Below are 16,764 nucleotides of genomic sequence, written 5' to 3'. Positions count from 1 at the left end.
TTTACATCAAGGGACTGATACCAGTCAGGTCTAGCAAAACCATACATAATAACACCTAAAGGTCTAATACAGATGCACACACCCATGGCATTTGATACCTAAATACAACCAGGACAGATGAAGAAATTAGTCTTAGTATATACACTACCAGTCAAAAGTTTGGACACACCACATTTTCCCTTATTTTTACTATTTTCCACGTTTTAGAATAACAGTAAAGTCATCAAAACGATGAAATAACACAAATGGAATTATGCAGTGATCAAAAAAGAGTTAAACAAATCAAAACTATCTTATATTTTAGATTCTTTAAAGTAGCCGCCCCTTTGACTGGTAGTGTAGTCTACTATCATAGACCACTGTTGCCGTCACAGGCCTATACATAAAGCTTCAATTAGTGTGTCATTTGGTGCACCTCGTGCCGCCAGAGGCAAAGTGATGCTCTCTTGTGGAGACTGTGCGCGCAGCAGCCAGTGCGTGACGCGCCGGGGTGGAGCCGAGTTCAGACACGCTGTGGCAGCTCCGACTCTGTGGTCAGACATGGAGTTGTTACCAAGGATGCCACCAATGCAAAACCATCGGCTTTACGAGTTGCATGGCAATAGAGACAAATTTACCTGATATTTTCATTCAGTTGAAGAATATTTTTACTGCCTCGAGAATCAAAAAAACAACTGTTTTTTTGTTTTTGTTTTGGTGAGTTGAATATTTCTGATTTTTACAAACATCAGCTTTCTAGTCGTGCATACATTTTCACCTATCTTTGTACGAGGTTTTTTTTATTTATTTGTATTTATTTTTTCAATATCCTGGCCACCACTGGACCTGTTGCAAAAATGTGAGGGCACCCGCTTGAATGCCTCTTACTTCGCCCACAATTTGACTTATTGGAATGAGAGGCCAGTGGGACTGAACACAGCAGGCTATGCCCAGCATATTGTTTTCTTCTGGAAACGAACTTTAAAGTCCTCTTTATGGAGTTTCAAAATGACATATTCTAACTTGATGAACGAAAGCAACGATGGGATCTATTTTGCTGAGGCTTACAATTTATCTCTTCTGGACCAAATCTTTCCAAACGACAGCAACACCAGCTGCACGAACTTCACACTGGACTCGCAGGTGGTCGGGGTCGGGATCTTCCTCTCCGTGTTTATTTTGGTGGCAATCGTGGGGAACATCTTGGTTATCCTGTCTGTGGTGTGCAACAAACACTTGCAGACTGTCACCAACTTCTTCATCGTCAACTTGGCCATGGCAGATTTGCTGCTGAGCATCATCGTGCTGCCCTTCTCTGCCTCTTTGGAGGTCCTGGGATGCTGGGTGTTCGGACGGGTTTTCTGTAACATCTGGGCAGCGGTGGATGTGCTGTGCTGCACCGCGTCCATCCTCAGCCTCTGCATCATCTCCATTGACCGGTACATAGGCGTGAAATACTGCCTTAAATACCCCAGCATCATGACAGAGAGGAAGGCAGGAGTCATTTTAGTCATAGTGTGGGTATCGTCCACTGTCATCTCCGTCGGCCCGCTGCTGGGATGGAAAGAACCGCCGCCGCCGGATGAGAGCATCTGCAGCATCACGGAGGAGCCGGGCTACGCGCTCTTCTCCTCGCTCTTCTCCTTCTACCTCCCGCTCATGGTCATTCTGATCATGTATTTCAGGGTCTACGTGGTGGCCCGCAGGACTACTAAGAGCCTGGAAGCGGGCGTCAAACGGGAGAGGAACAAGTCGATGGAAGTGGTGCTCAGGATACACTGTCGCAGCGTGCTGGAGGACGCGCGTCCCGCCAGCGCCAAGAGCAGCAAGAACCACCCGTTCCGAAGTTCGCTGTCGGTGCGCCTGATGAAGTTCTCCAGGGAGAAAAAGGCTGCTAAAACCCTGGCGATAGTCGTCGGGATGTTCATCGTGTGTTGGCTGCCTTTTTTCTTCTTTCTGCCTCTAGGTATGTCCTGTTACTTTTATGTTATATTTCTGCACTCTTCAGCCCATAAAATGCGCTCCAGTGCGCCTGCTGGACTGTTCAGGTCCTTGCGTCTGTTTCACCTGGAGACTCCTCTAGACATTATTACTTAGAAATAATTCACTATCCTCACATCAAATGGCATTAATCTAATGTGTTTGAAATCGCGTAACATGTTAAATCTTGATTACTTTCCATTTAATTTATATCCGTCTCAACGCCTCAGAAGGCCATAATCTAGACTATAATTTGTTAGTGACATTTTATCAATACATTTATTTCGATTTTATTTCTATTTCATATTAATCATATGGAATGATTCGAGTTTTTTTTCTGACAAATGGATTCAAATTTAACGTGAATAATTCATTAACGTGCATTTGCGTCACTGTGACTTGATGAAACTCACAGTGACTCAACTGGCCTATGCAGCTCTTTCTGGAGAATTGTTTTAGCGGCTATAGGCCAAACAGACCCGTGTGGATTTGGACCCATGTTCATGCCAAAGCTGCTACCTATTTCATACTGGCTATCCAATCAATAATACACTGCAGCCCAAGATAACCTACACTGACAAGTCAACAGCCACTGCAAAACGAGTTACAGTAAAAATTAGAACATAGAAATAAGGCAATGCAATAAAGGATTTCATTCCAAAACACTATTTTGGAAAAAAATACTGACATTATTCAGTAAGTACTTTACTTAAAAAACAAAACATGTTGTTATCCTCAAAAACAACTGTTTTATTAGAACAGGTCTTAAGATGACTTGTAACTGTAATGTAAGCATTAATGTGCTTTATGCCAGCAAGCATTTTGTAAGAGTAGGCTCATTTTTTCAAATGACTGACAGTCCTAATAGATCCATTGTTATTCTTCAGTAATGAATACTCTAATAGTAAGTGTTCGCATCCCTTTACAGCCATCACATCAGTTCCCTAATGTCCCAATCCTAGTAAGAGCTCCAGTAGGCTACCTGTTGCAACACAAAAGTGGTTCTGATTTGAAGTCTTACATCATGATATACAATCATGATAAATGGGTGCTACAATGTGTTTGTTTTGGGTGAGTCGTTACATTTTTAGTAGCGAGGGGCTATTGCTAAATGAAACAGTACATCATTTGTGTACTGCATGCACTGCTGCCTCAAAAATAAAAAAATGATTTGGATTTAAGAAGACAAATGTTTATGCTGAGCAAAATGTCTGGACACAGTGTGATGGATATGTGAGATTGGACACAGAGAAGGAGAGTCTCTCTAATCGGACTGCAAAGGACCTTCTATGGAGATGGCCTTGTGAGTCATTATGGCTTTACATAAATCAAACTGAATAATACATAAATGCACACAAAGATGTGCTTACAGAAACTAATGGCATACACACACACACACACACACACACACACAAATGGGGGGCTCATGAATTTTTATTTTACATATAATTCATGTAATGGATTGTAAAAGTCATTAGGAACAAATGGCCAATATTTTATCAGGAACAGCACTCCCAGCACTCTCATTCTTGCTGCATCTCTAAACTTTAAGAACAGAATATTAGAACAAAACCTCTGGGGAGATAAAGCGCACATCCAATGAAATGAGTGATTGTAATCACTCCATTCAAATAAGTATGAGTGGTGAAAAGGGCAAGTTTATTCTTACTTAATAGTATCTGAGAGTCATAATTTTATATAATGAGGCTGCGTAATTAAATAAATAAATGGAAAATCATTTGACACCACATTTAGAATTGCCACGGAACAGAGAACAGCTGAGAGTGGTTTTCAATTTGAGTGTTGTTTGCATAATGAGGGTCAAGGACAATCCAATAACAGTGGGGATGCACATTCACAGTTCAAGTTCTATTTGCCTATTGATTCATTCAAAACAATTTGGCTTTTGGGATTTATATTGATCTCAGAGTTATACATAGACCAAATCCTCTCCTCAACTTTCCCGAATAATCTCTGCCCATAACAGCATGGCCGCATAGTTTGACAGACATGCCTACAGCATAACTCTCATGAAATGGTGCCAAGTTCCTCCTCCCTGCTTGTTATTGTGGATGCATGAAGGAAGTCTGGTTGATAACATTGCCTGGTAGGACAGCAGCACACCCAGAAAGAGGCCAGGAAGCCAGCAGTCCCCGTAGAGGACTCTGACCATTGTTTGACCAGCCCAGCCTCCTACCCTTCCCTGCAGTCCTCTGGCCTGATTACCGCAGTAATTAAGTGACATTAAAGAGTTGGTCGTTTCCTTGTTCCCTTTTCACTCAAATCACAACAACGTGCCCAAAAAACAGGAGGAAGAAAGGAAAGGGTGAGGCAGAGATGGCTCCAGTCCACACACACACACACTGTACGCCACGCTCACTTTAAAAGACCAATGCAGTAAATGTTCTTTTGCCTTGATTCATTTGTGAATCACAAAGAAAAAACAGAACTTTACACACAGGATTTGATGTTACAATCCCTTGTTCCACAATCCAAGGTGAGCATTCATACAGAATCCCAATTTGTATGTCAAAAGAATGATGTACTAACCCACAAATGGTGACTATAGAGGACATCCGGCTATATGCAGCCATAAATCTGCAGGACCATCAGACAGGCTGCACCATTCACCGGCCACCTAATCTAAATGTTACAGGGTCGAGTGTGTGCAGTGCCAGTCTTTGCCTCCCCGGAGCCCTAAGCAATCTTCTAAGAGGGGCCCACTACCTGACTCACGTAAACCATTTCCCACACAATCGCATCGCAACACTGATGTATACTGCCACTGCTGTCCCAGTGCAGCCCTCCCTCCTTTGAAAAACAAATCAATACACCAACAAACAATGAAATGGTAAGACAACATTCTTAAGATTTATGAATAATTCAAATTCTACACACGTTATTAATCCAATATTTCAGACAACATCACAAGAACATGTGTGCACTTGGAATACAGGCCTTGGAGGCGATCTGAAACCTTTGCAGAGTGTTAGATTGATTATAACAAACAGTACCAGATGATAACGTTTTAACACACGATATATCTTATGACAACTTTGGAATTACATCAGACCCGCTTCCCCCTGGGGAACTTCATTCAGGGCCCCAATTCTACGAGGTTCCTCAACATGAGTGTGGCACAACGCCGCATGACAAATTTGTTTTTGTGCTTTTTCCCATGACACTGCGAACATCGCCATCCCAGTGGCGGTATTCAAACGAGAGGGGAAAGAAGAGCTCTGCCAAAGGAAATAATTAGCTTAGGAAAATAGGCCTGATGTTATCTTTTGGAGTTTCTCTCAAATTCTTGGTGGATGGTAGGGGCCTTTAAGGAGCCTGATGAAGGATGTCAGACCATTTCAAAGATCATTATCATCATTTTTTTTTTATAATTACTTGTCAGATGGATCTGAGCTAGTGCTCTCATAGGTTATAGTTGTAGCAAGTTATGCATTAAGCTAGGGTACCTTCTATATGAATCCATTAGAAAAATCCCACAGTTGAAGTGGCTGATTTGAAACCAATACTTAATGGATGCATGGATGCATTGGGATCGTTAAAGCCGTTTTCCTGGAATTCAAACCCTTATTTGATTCTGATTGGAAGCCATCGTGTTTTATGAAACTTAAGGGTGGCCGTGGGGTTCAGGAGACTGTCAACCAGATCACCCAGGTGTAAGCCCCATGCTGAAGTGCCCATCACTGAGTCCCTGCCAGCTTCAGGCATGCTGCTCTGTAGCTGACCCTGCACTCTGACCTCCCTGGAGGAAGTAAACAAAAAGATAAAGTCCCCACAGGGATCAATAAAGTATCAGATTACTGTTATTACGGAATCATTCCTAAGGGGGTTTTCTATTCAACTGCTAAATGACCTTTTGACTAGTGTGCAGCAGTCACAGGTCATCATTCCTAGGCTTGCTTGTCCATAGTTATTCAAAGTAAGAGTAGTTCTTAGCTCAGTGTGTGGCCAGTCGGATGGGTTGATGTTGATACGGTGTGGACAGATACCACTAATGAATCATCTTTTGCTGAGAGGCAGACGTGTCTTGTTAGCACCTCTTATCCCAATCAAGTCCCTCCTCTGTGATGCTCTCAAGCTCATCAGTGTAGTGTGATTCATCTGAAACTCCAGTGAGAGTGCCGTAACACTGCAGGCCAATATTAGTGCATCAGACTTGCAAATACTACTCTGTTGCCAGCGACCAACAGAGAAAAAAAGAAAATAGCCTTTCAGATTCGCGTTTTGTATGCAGTCTTTCATTAAGTCGATCTCTCAGCGTGATGCGTATAGCTACCACGACTCCACAGAGCAGGAGAGCCTGGATAAATCACCAAGCGCAATCATACACAGAATATAGGAATAGCTTTTCAGCTGGGAATAGCTCAACAATGTCCTAATTGGCTTGTGTTCCTTTCTTTGTTGCGGACATGAATACTGTCATTTGAAATGTGGACATTCCTTCGTGGCAGGGAATAAACAGGTTCCCAATTAAAACCTCTTTCTATACTTCTGAATGTTTTAAAGGTATACTGAAATGGTAAGGGAAACTCTTCAGCAATACAAGAAGTGTGTTTCCAGAATATTACAAGAATACACTTGTAGCAAGAGCATTGAAACAAGACACTTGCTCTGATGAAGATGTGACCTGAAATGTTATGTGTTCTTCAACTCATCCATCTTTTTTTAATTTGCATTTGTGAGCAGATAAATACTCTTTCCCTCTTGAAGAAATGCCCATTATCTTTTATAATTATTTTCAAGCTGAAACATACTTCTAGTTCAACTGACTCGAATATGAAGCTGCAGTTTTAATTGTGATTTAAATTACTTCAAGCTTAAAATACTTCTTCATGCGGTGTTTCCATTATTTTGTCGACTCCCTATGTATATGAACTAGCAGTATGTATCAAGATGTATATGTGTGTACTAATATGTGCATACTAAATACTAAATAGTTATATAGGAATTGATAATACTATATGGTAATACTATATATGAAGTTTGTCAATATTCACATTCATATACTTATACAATGTTCAAACTTGTAAAGTTAATAATACATATAATGCTACTACTACTTCATTATTATTAGCAGTAGTAGTAGGAGGCTATTTGTATTATTATTACAATAACCTCTGACAATATTATAGCCTTTGGCCAGACTACAGGGCAACTGCATGTGGCTTACTTTAAATGCATGACTATGGTCACGCATGCATTCATCGAACTATCACAATACTTTGTGGCCTTAAGTTGAGGTTGCGGTTTAAAAAGCAAAGCATCAAATATTGACCTTCACTTGGAACATCAAACATCAAAGAAATAAGCCCCCTAAGCTCTGCAACTGTGATTGACAAGAAGTCTGTCTGCTCACACAAAAGAGCTGTCACAATTTTTTGTCTAAGAGACTGAGTAAGTCCCTAGACTACCTGACTGGCTTTCTTGTACAAACCTCTACATATTCAAAGCCTTAATTTACTGCTTAACACATTGGACTGGGTCTTTGAACCTAGATCAACTGCTATATAACTTTGAAAATCATATCTTCAGAAAAAGCTTAAAGTGGCAAACATCTGAGACTCTAATCTAAAAAAAGCAGACAAACAAAGAAGTAAAAATATTGCCTGTTGTCATGGTATTACGGTGGTGTGTCAGAGCAGTGAATCACTTGATATCTGCTTTAAATAACAAATCAGTTCCCGCATGCCAGAGTCAGTCACATTAAGGGGATTTCAGTAAAAAGAATCAATGGAGAACATCAATTCCTCTGATGACTTGATTCGTCTTAATCCTTTACGGTGAGTCAGAGCTGATTCACAGATACAGAAATGAAAGCAAAGTAAGAACCAGGTAGAGGATGCTACTTAGAAAATAAATACTACAGAAAAACTAAAAGGGAAGGATTGGGATTTTTAGAAGTCTGCTCTATTAATCACAAATTCAAGGCCTGTCTTGGGGTATTCAGACATTTTCATACCAGAGTTGAATAGAAAGCAGTTGTCACTAAGAGATTCATCTTTTGATATAAACATTACATTGTATAGTTAAAATAATCATAATGCAATTTTTATATGCAAGAATGCGCAATAGCCTATCACTTCAGATTTTGTTAAATACACTTTATTATGTTGTTATGCAATTAATGATCCAAGGGAAAGTTTCCGATTCAGTCTTCATGCTCCATCATCCTAAACAAAACTGAAATAAAGGTTCACGATATTTAAAGGTGGTCCATGGCAGGATTTTCCATCATACCAATGGGAAGGACGAAGAAGCCAAGGTTTTGGATCAACCTGTGCACAAGCAAAGGCGCACCCCAAATCCTCAGTGCACACATCAAATTTTGTCCAAGTCTGAATAGGAAGAGCTCAACATCCAGATCTCAATCCACGTAAGACCTGTGTAACTGTACGCAGTCTGAATCAGGCCCTTTGTGATTTTGAGAGGTTCATTTCTAACAAAAACAAAGACTGGTGAACACTTTTTGCCTGAAGGGGGGTCTTGATGAATTGCATCTTGATCAAAGTTTTGTCGCGATGAATAGGATTGGCTTTTAAAAATCCTGAACCTTCCCTTTAAGACTAGAACAGCATGTATGTGATAATGTATATGTGCTAACTGTGCACAATAGTATAGTTTCCATGTTGCAGGGGAAGAGAGATGTACAATCCTAAACTCTTTAATGGTTTGGAGTTTATTTTATGGCACCCTCATGTGTAGTTGTTAATAATGAGAACAAGAAAGCAGTGCATTGTTTAAAGCCGTGGTCTCACCAAGGTAAAACAAAAATGTCGATGGTCTTTGCCCTCATCTAATGAGTCCGGGCTTCCTGTGGGGCCAGAAACAACACTAGTAATGGTGTCATCAGGCACTCGATGGGGATCTTCTGTAAAGGCCATTTTCCTTTCACTAGTTGCTAAGCATCCTGCCTACAGGGACTGGTAGCATATAATCACATAGCAATTTCAGATCCAAAAGAACTTGCTTTCATCTGAGAGATGCGATTACACCCAATTACCTTGCCACTGACCAGGAGAAGACCGCTGTGACAGCCATGCGAAGGCTAACTGTGAGGCTGAGGAGTACCTGAAGATTTTTTAAACATAATGAATAAAGTACTGCTGCTTTGAGAGAGTTTGTGCCGGCCCCTTCCAATTTAAAGTTCTAGGTGCACCTCACAGAACCAGGAGTCCTTTCTCTTTCCTCTCTTTTCTCCTCTCTTTCTCCTCTTTTCCTCTCAGAAAGCATCTTGCAACAGGGAAAATTAAAGTGCACTTTGTGTAGTTAGCAGCCTGGTTAACATGATCCATCAGTTTACATAGGTAAGTATACATCAGTAACACTTAACTAGTGTGCTGTTGAGCACTTCTGTGCTTCAGCTGTGCCTTCAGAGGTTGTTCGAATGTAAAGAAAATGGTTAAAATACTTGACACTTATTAGAAAATACTTGACAATTATTAGAAAATGGCTCATGATTGCACATATTTTTCTCAAGCAAATGCATCATTTTATCATTTCTGATATAAATAGTTTGAGCCTGTCTTCACACTGGGGGCTCCTGTTTGAAGCATATAAATGCCTGGTCCATTAATTGAAGTCCGTGGAATTTGAAGCCTTCCCTCTGTTTGTTTATTTATTATAGTGTATTTATAACAATATGATTGCACAATTCATCTCTGCCATAATGGTGTGAATTTCCTGCTGTTATTTGAAGGGAAGAGGGTTGACAACTGTGTGTATAGCATAATACAACAGTGTGTACACTGCATTGTTGTACTGTATGAGTCAAAGTGACAGTGGAGGCTTTAAAGACACCAGCCATTCTCCTTAACATTCCTTTCCTATATTGTTCCTGAATGAGATATTCACATTGAAAAATGTGACATCTACTAATGACTGATAGCAAATTGTTAATTATAGTTATTAAAGTATAATTAACAAATTATAAGATTACTTTAAAGGGATAGTAGGCAACTTAAGTCCATGGTTGACAAAATTACAGACTGGATCCTCTATAGTTTAGAGATATTGAATGATAAATGTCAGATAATAATGTTTGTCAATATAGATACATTTAGTGTTTTGGGACAGAACTCCTCATACCAACATTTTGGTTAACCAGGGATTTGTCGAAGAAGTAAACTCGGGGAAACTATATCAGCGTTAGGATTCTTAATGGAACATTGAATGGAATATAATTGTATTCTGCGTTAAAGTTTACTTTCTTACTGATGGCTCCATCTCCCTCCAGGTTCCTTCTTCCCAACACTGAAGCCATCCGAAACTGTGTTCAAGGTGGTCTTTTGGCTGGGCTACTTCAACAGCTGCATCAACCCCATGATTTACCCCTGCTCCAGCAAGGAGTTCCAGCGAGCTTTCACCCGGCTGCTCAGGTGCCAGTGCCACCAACGACGGAGGGTCCTGCGTCGCTTCTATGACCAGAGGTGGCGGACAGCCGTCAAGGGAATGACAAGGGACCACCGGGGGGACTACAGGCCCGGCTTTCCTGTTCACGAACCCTGTGGCAGCTCTTTGTTATACAAGGGGAAAGGGCGCTCACTGAGCTTCAAGGGATGGAGCCTGTTTCCGCCGCTGCAAAAGTCCTCCTTCCAGCTCAAAGAGAAGGTGAACAATCTGTCGAATAAAATCAGGGGAGGGACGGGGAAAGGCGCCGCACCTGCCGTGGGCCGGACTGATATCGATACGGTTTCTATGGGGATTTACAATGACTGTGAGCAGAGCCGGTATCAGTTCTATGATCTGACAGAGTGCTATGGCCTGAAAGAGACAGACATTTAGAGGGCCACCAGAGAAATCTTACATTGGATGTCTTTTCATGGGGGCCATGTTGGATCAACATGCAAGCAAGACTGTGATGGGGCATCATTTTGTGTTCAGAAAATATCTGAGAATCACACAGCAGTTTTGATCAAAGCTATGGTCTGCAAATGAGGGCTTTGATCCAAGCACAAACTTGTTTAAAATATTATCTCAATCCCTCATGACCACCGTGTTTATCTAGATGAAACTTGTTTTGACTGTTTAGGGCCATTTTTTGGAAGTGGACCTAAAAGTGCTTCTGTTTTAAAGCTGTCATTTGGAAGCACTGTGCATGGGACGGTCCTTGGCCCACAGTTGACAGGTATACACAGTACACACACCTTTGGCAAGATAATTCCCATCAGTCTGTGCCATTGTTATGTTTCACTGCTTTCTTTTAGCATTATATCAGTCAACCTCTGCCAGCTAACCCATCAGCCAAATTACACTATCTGATCATCAGTGAATGGCAAACGCTTTGTTTGATAATCAGTTGATTTTGAACAAAAATCATATAACTGTAACACATTAAAATGTTTGTTTTGAAGCTGTACCACAGGGAAGTTATAGTGGGTCATAAATGCAGTTTGCATTACCACTAGTATGTCTGAATTTTGATGAATTTTCACTCGTCTGCCATTTATTTGTTGTGTTTGGACAAGGCATTGTAGAAATAGTGGGCCAGCTAAAAACGTATGATATAGTAAAGTATTTATTATAACAAGGTGAAAAGGTGAATTTACCCTTGATAGGCTCACTTGCGAGGAAGAAACCCAGTAATCTACTTGGCCTACCTGCCTGTAATTTATATTGCTGACTGAGTGCTAATGCTAAATGAACATGCTTTCTTTGTTTGTATTTGCTGATGTTATGATGTTTATTAATGTCTGATGTAAAGCAAAATAAAAAGGAAAGAAAACAGAACTGGAGCCAGTGATCATGTTTATCAGCAATAAGACTAGATCCCTTTATATTGATTCATCAGTAAAATAAAATCTACACCAACCAGTAGGATCTACCTGCCATATCCAGCAGATGTCACTGTTGATTTTGGCTGAATTACTAAAGCGTACCCTTTTGGGTTGTGAGTATAGGTGGTGTTTTTGAAAAGAAAAGCAAGTGTCAGTGCTAATGCTGTCTGTATGAGGCAAGCAATGTGCGCCGGGCAGCCAAAATCTCTACAGTGCTGACTATAACAAAAAAATAAACCTACGAATGGACTTTAAGTACTGAGATTTGGGAAATTCAAAGAAAAAGAGTTTTGCACACACACTGGTAGCAGCAGAAATGTGGAGAGTGAGATTGGAGGCAACTTAGAGAGAGAGAGAGAGAGAGAGAGAGAGAGAGAGAGAGAGTGAGTTAACATCCCTTTATTGACCAAATAAAGGAGTGTACTGTCATGGCCAGTTTCCTCTCAAACACATAAGGTAAGCAGTAAGTTGAGACTGGACCAAAAACAGACACACCAAAACAGTCAAAGAAAAAACAAAGAAAAAGAAACAAAGAGCAATATACAGCAGTGAACTGTCAGTCACCTCCCATCACCTCTCTACTAACCCTAACACAAAATGCAACTCATCATTGCTTTACAGTAAAAAAATAAAAAAACAAAAACAAAACACCTCAGTTAGGTCTTGTTATTAGCCTGATTCCACCATGTGTTTCAAACTCAAATCTTTTCTTGACCTAGGAGAAAGTCAATCAGCTGACAGTGTTGCTTTTATAATGATGTCCAAAAATAAACCTGACAGAAAAAAAATCACCCATGGAAAAAAACAAAGAAGGAAATAAATGAGAAGCAAATAAATGAGTGTAATCTCTCGGAATGAACAAAGTAATTGCTAACATTGGGATACAGGACAGATACAGCTATTACACCATGTGCAATACTCCATTGCAAATTCATGGTGGTATGTAGAGTAGCCCCAGGGTCTGTCTGGGGCTACTCCATTTAAGCCCCCCCCCCCCAAAAAAAAAAAAAAAAAAAGAAAGAAAGCAGTGGTCCATCTGCAGCAGGGATGTCCAGTGTAAACCCCCATTTAGGGAAAACATCCCTTGAGTCAGGCTGCAGCAAAGCCCTGATGTCCTCCTCTGTCAAGACCCCGCTGTAGATCTCCAACAGCTGCACAGTGAATCTCATTGACCTCTGCCACAAGTGTTTCCATTTCCTGCCAGTTGCAGCAGCCCTCGCTGTGCGGTGATGTGTTCTCTCTCCTGCAAGTCTCTGACAAGCCTGGAAGTGTTAGTGCGAGGTCCGGCCTCACACTACGGATCAGAGGCTAAGAGTCAGTTCAGGGAGGCTGATGGTGCCGGTCTGCAGAACCCTGTTGAATGGTGGCAGGTTATTACCGGACATTTTGCAGCCAATTCTGATCTAACCCTTAAACTTCCACTTGGTGCAGAATAAGCCCTGGCACTGCCCTCTAATTTCCCTACTCTGTGCCATAGAGAACCTCTGTACTAGATGGATATGGAGCCGCACTACTAACCAGATGTGCGAATGCCTGCCCAGCCTCACCCTTAATCAGTGTGTGGGTCATACACACTCCAAAAACAATTAACTAATATACTGCCTGGACCTTAGCTATAGTTCTAATGGTGGGCCAACCGATGCCCCCATAAGACAGGCAGGGTACCAACAACCGCCACCCTTTCAAACGCTGCAGGACCATCTCTAATACTCTAATGCCTCTCCATATCTTTTGCATATACTCATCTCATGATGACTCAAACTCATCTCTTAAGTAAACACCCAGGCACTTGAAACCTCCCGAGTCCAACTACAGTAAGCCCCTTCCTCACCCCAATCCCAGCTGAAGAGCTTGTAGCCCAGTTAACCTCAGCTGAAGAAATAAGAAATAACTCCAGATTTCAGTTTAACAATTTCACTAAGTTTGTCCCCATCACCCTGGGTATTTACTATGAAAATAAAACCATTAGAGAGAAATGGAGAGAGAGAGAGAGAGATGAAAGTTTGTAGGCACACAGGGAAATGCCAAGTTGAAGAAAAGATATTTGGGTAACAATCGTGTCATTTTGATAGCTGGCACATTATAGCCATGTGTGGCCTGCTGACAAGATTGAAAGAACATTGTAATTGCACTAAAGCGATCATATAACTTATGTGAAATAAGTCAATGGTTCACATGGCATCAAGGTTATTGTAGTTTCATGTTTTTCTATTTTCAATAATTCAGGTTAGTTTTTTACATGACTTATATTGAATTTCCTTGAAGTTAGGATGTTCAATGTATAGTTCAGAGATAAGATACATTTACCGCAAGCTGTTTGAAAGACACCAGGGGGTTGTTCCAAATATAAGGAAATTTATCTCAAGTCATGATTTTATGGACTTTATGTCCATGTTGCCATTGCCTGCGGCTCGTTGTCTCTCTTCCTGTCTCTTCCTGTCTGGCTAAGAAAGCTTTGTCAGCCTCTTTGTACGGACTTAAACTTGTGACATTTTCCCTTTGATTCGCATGCCACATACCCCACTATCAGCATCAACTAAGTATACTCAAAAGTATTCCCAAACAAGACTTGCACACCACTCCAAACTTGCATGCTAGCCATTGTTGGTTAATGTCCTTCTTGCCAGTGAGCCAAGGACAACAGGGCTCACTGTGGGAAGGGGGGCGCTCATCGGCATCTGGCAATCAACAGAGAAAGAGAATAATTTGCCGTGACAGAAATTACTTGGGACTGGATCAAAATATAAACTTCAAATATTCATTCCATTTTATTTGTTTAACTTCATTTTGTTTTTATTCTTGTTCCAGCTTACAAAAATATTTTTTGACCTGTAGTTGTCATTTTAGTTTTAGTTTCAGTTTATGATAATTACCTCGTGTAGCATCAACTATTTTTTACCCTGCTGGTGAGTCCGTCTAGGGGCTCTGAGAGCTCGCTGACAGCCTGAGGGATTATGAAATTAACCAACCACGGAAAACAACAACATTCTGATACAACATGATGCTTAGTTTGGGTTTCAGTATGTTTTGAATGTAATATGTTGGAGTTGGTGCAGGTACAAATGATTCAAGGGGCCCACCCTGTTGGGGGAACAAAAATGTCTAGTGTAAATGGTCCAGTGGTTCTACAGCGGTGTGTCAGGCAGCAGGTATAGATGTCTTTGCTGCATCCCTTTGGAACTTAATAAATCTAAATCTAATTACAAATCTGGTTATCCATATGTGACGGTTTCAGAAAATATGGGTAAGGACACTGAAGACTTGCTTCTGCGTCTTTCCAGTGATTTATTCAGCACCAACAAAAATCAACCAGAACATAAATTCTGCAACAAAGAAAATCACTGTTGCCCTTTTGGGGTTGAGTTCACAGTCTTTCACAGGGATCCATCTGACATCAGATTTGCACAACATGGTGATCAGTGTTGGTTAGAGAAAATAGACGATGAAATGTACTGATAGCAAAAGTTCTTGCTTCCAATTCTGCCTAATAAGAAGATGGAAGATGTGAGTTTGATGCTCAAAATCTACATGGGTGAAATGAAAAAGACATGGCACTTACCCCAAACTGCTCAGTGGCTTGAAGTGCAAGACATGTTCACCTGAATGAAGTGAATGCAATTGATTTCATTGTATCCTTTGCAGGAAATTCCTTTTGTATCACGATGCAGTATTAGCATGCCAGAGTGTCGCAAGTGAAAGATACAGAAATTGGATGTGTTTGTGCTTATTTTTCTATGATCATTATTTCTCCTGTGATTTGCATGTGAACTCTAAATCTCATCTAGTGTAAACACAAAACAGCAGCTGACAAGGCAATGATTAAAGACATATTTTGTCTGTATTTGTTTTGCACTGGTATTCATGTTTGTGTTACACATTTTCATACTCCACTTGAGATTTACTTCTTGGCTTTTCAAACTCAATTAAACAGTATTCAATGTGTTTGCATTTCCTTAAATTACATCATTTGTATTGTCTTTAAAATAGCAAGTCAAATGTTTTTCAAGTGGAAATGCAACATGGTAAAATTAGAAATTCAATTCTCTCTCTCTCTCTCTCTCTCTCTCTCTCTCTCTCTCTGAGTCATAATATCCTGAGGTCCAATCTTACTTTTTATTATTCTTAGTTAGTGTGGCTGGACTGGGTGGTGCCACTCCCGAACCCAGTCTGTCCTGCCTTAGACAGCAATCTTTTCATAAGCACCGTTTAATCAAAACACAACAGCATTTCATATTTCTATTTTTGCCCAGCGATTTCCTCCTGCAAGCATGTTCAGAGAAGTAATCTTGCCTTATGATTACATTCTGGCCACTGCTTTATTACAACAATCACAATTAATAATGAGGTACAGGCTTGGTGGAGAAAAAAGTGAAACATTAATGATGTTGATATTGGGGATGAGTATTAATAGCTCACATCGTGCTCTCGTCACAAAGGATTCCATGCAAAAATAATAATGCTAGTTGTGCAAGTTATTATTACACCAGAAGTAATCAAATGAGAAGGTGGTCAAATTAGCATCTAAATACAGAGAAAAATATACTTTATTATATTTTATATATTTATATATTATTTTATTATTATTTTATTATAATTTATAATTTTATGGATGTGGGTTGTGTGTTGGGTGTTTTGAATTCAGAAATTTGAATTCTGCTCCTGTATAAATTCAGCCTTTCTTCTGAACACTCAAAAGGTCATAGAAAAACAGAACAACCATTCCATTTATTTAGACGCTAATGTATTACAGTATGATGTGTGTTTGTACAGTATCATTTGTGGCTTCACAGAACAACAATGTGTTTATTTTGTTTACCTAATTTTACATTTTTAAAGTTTTACAGCTTTCACTTAATGGTCAGTATTCTTAAATGACAACCAATATGATTCTTTATACAAGTACAATGTTGTCAAATGGCTTTGTTACGAGGATACATTTACTATTCACTGCTCTTTCTATGTCTACATGAAACGTACAGATATCTGATAGAAATCTGTAGAAGTAGAAGTAATT

The 16,764-nt window shown here is 40.2% G+C and overlaps 1 protein-coding gene across 1 annotated transcript; it reads left to right on the top strand.

Annotated features, from left to right (window-relative positions):
- The first annotated feature begins 964 nt into the window (after positions 1-964).
- On the top strand, positions 965-11,693 carry adra1d (adrenoceptor alpha 1D). The gene is made up of 2 exons (XM_071913038.2): positions 965-1,945; positions 10,211-11,693. The coding sequence occupies exons 1-2, from the start codon at positions 988-990 to the stop codon at positions 10,756-10,758; spliced, it is 1,506 nt and encodes a 501-aa protein (XP_071769139.1). The 5' UTR covers positions 965-987; the 3' UTR covers positions 10,759-11,693.
- The last annotated feature ends 5,071 nt before the right edge of the window (positions 11,694-16,764 follow it).

The sequence above is a fragment of the Centroberyx gerrardi genome, chromosome 3 (assembly GCF_048128805.1).
Source record: "Centroberyx gerrardi isolate f3 chromosome 3, fCenGer3.hap1.cur.20231027, whole genome shotgun sequence".
In the NCBI taxonomy this organism is placed as follows: Eukaryota; Metazoa; Chordata; class Actinopteri; order Beryciformes; family Berycidae; genus Centroberyx; species Centroberyx gerrardi.
The sequence above is the reverse complement of the archived record's forward strand: the minus strand, read 5'-3'. Positions and strand labels throughout refer to the sequence as shown.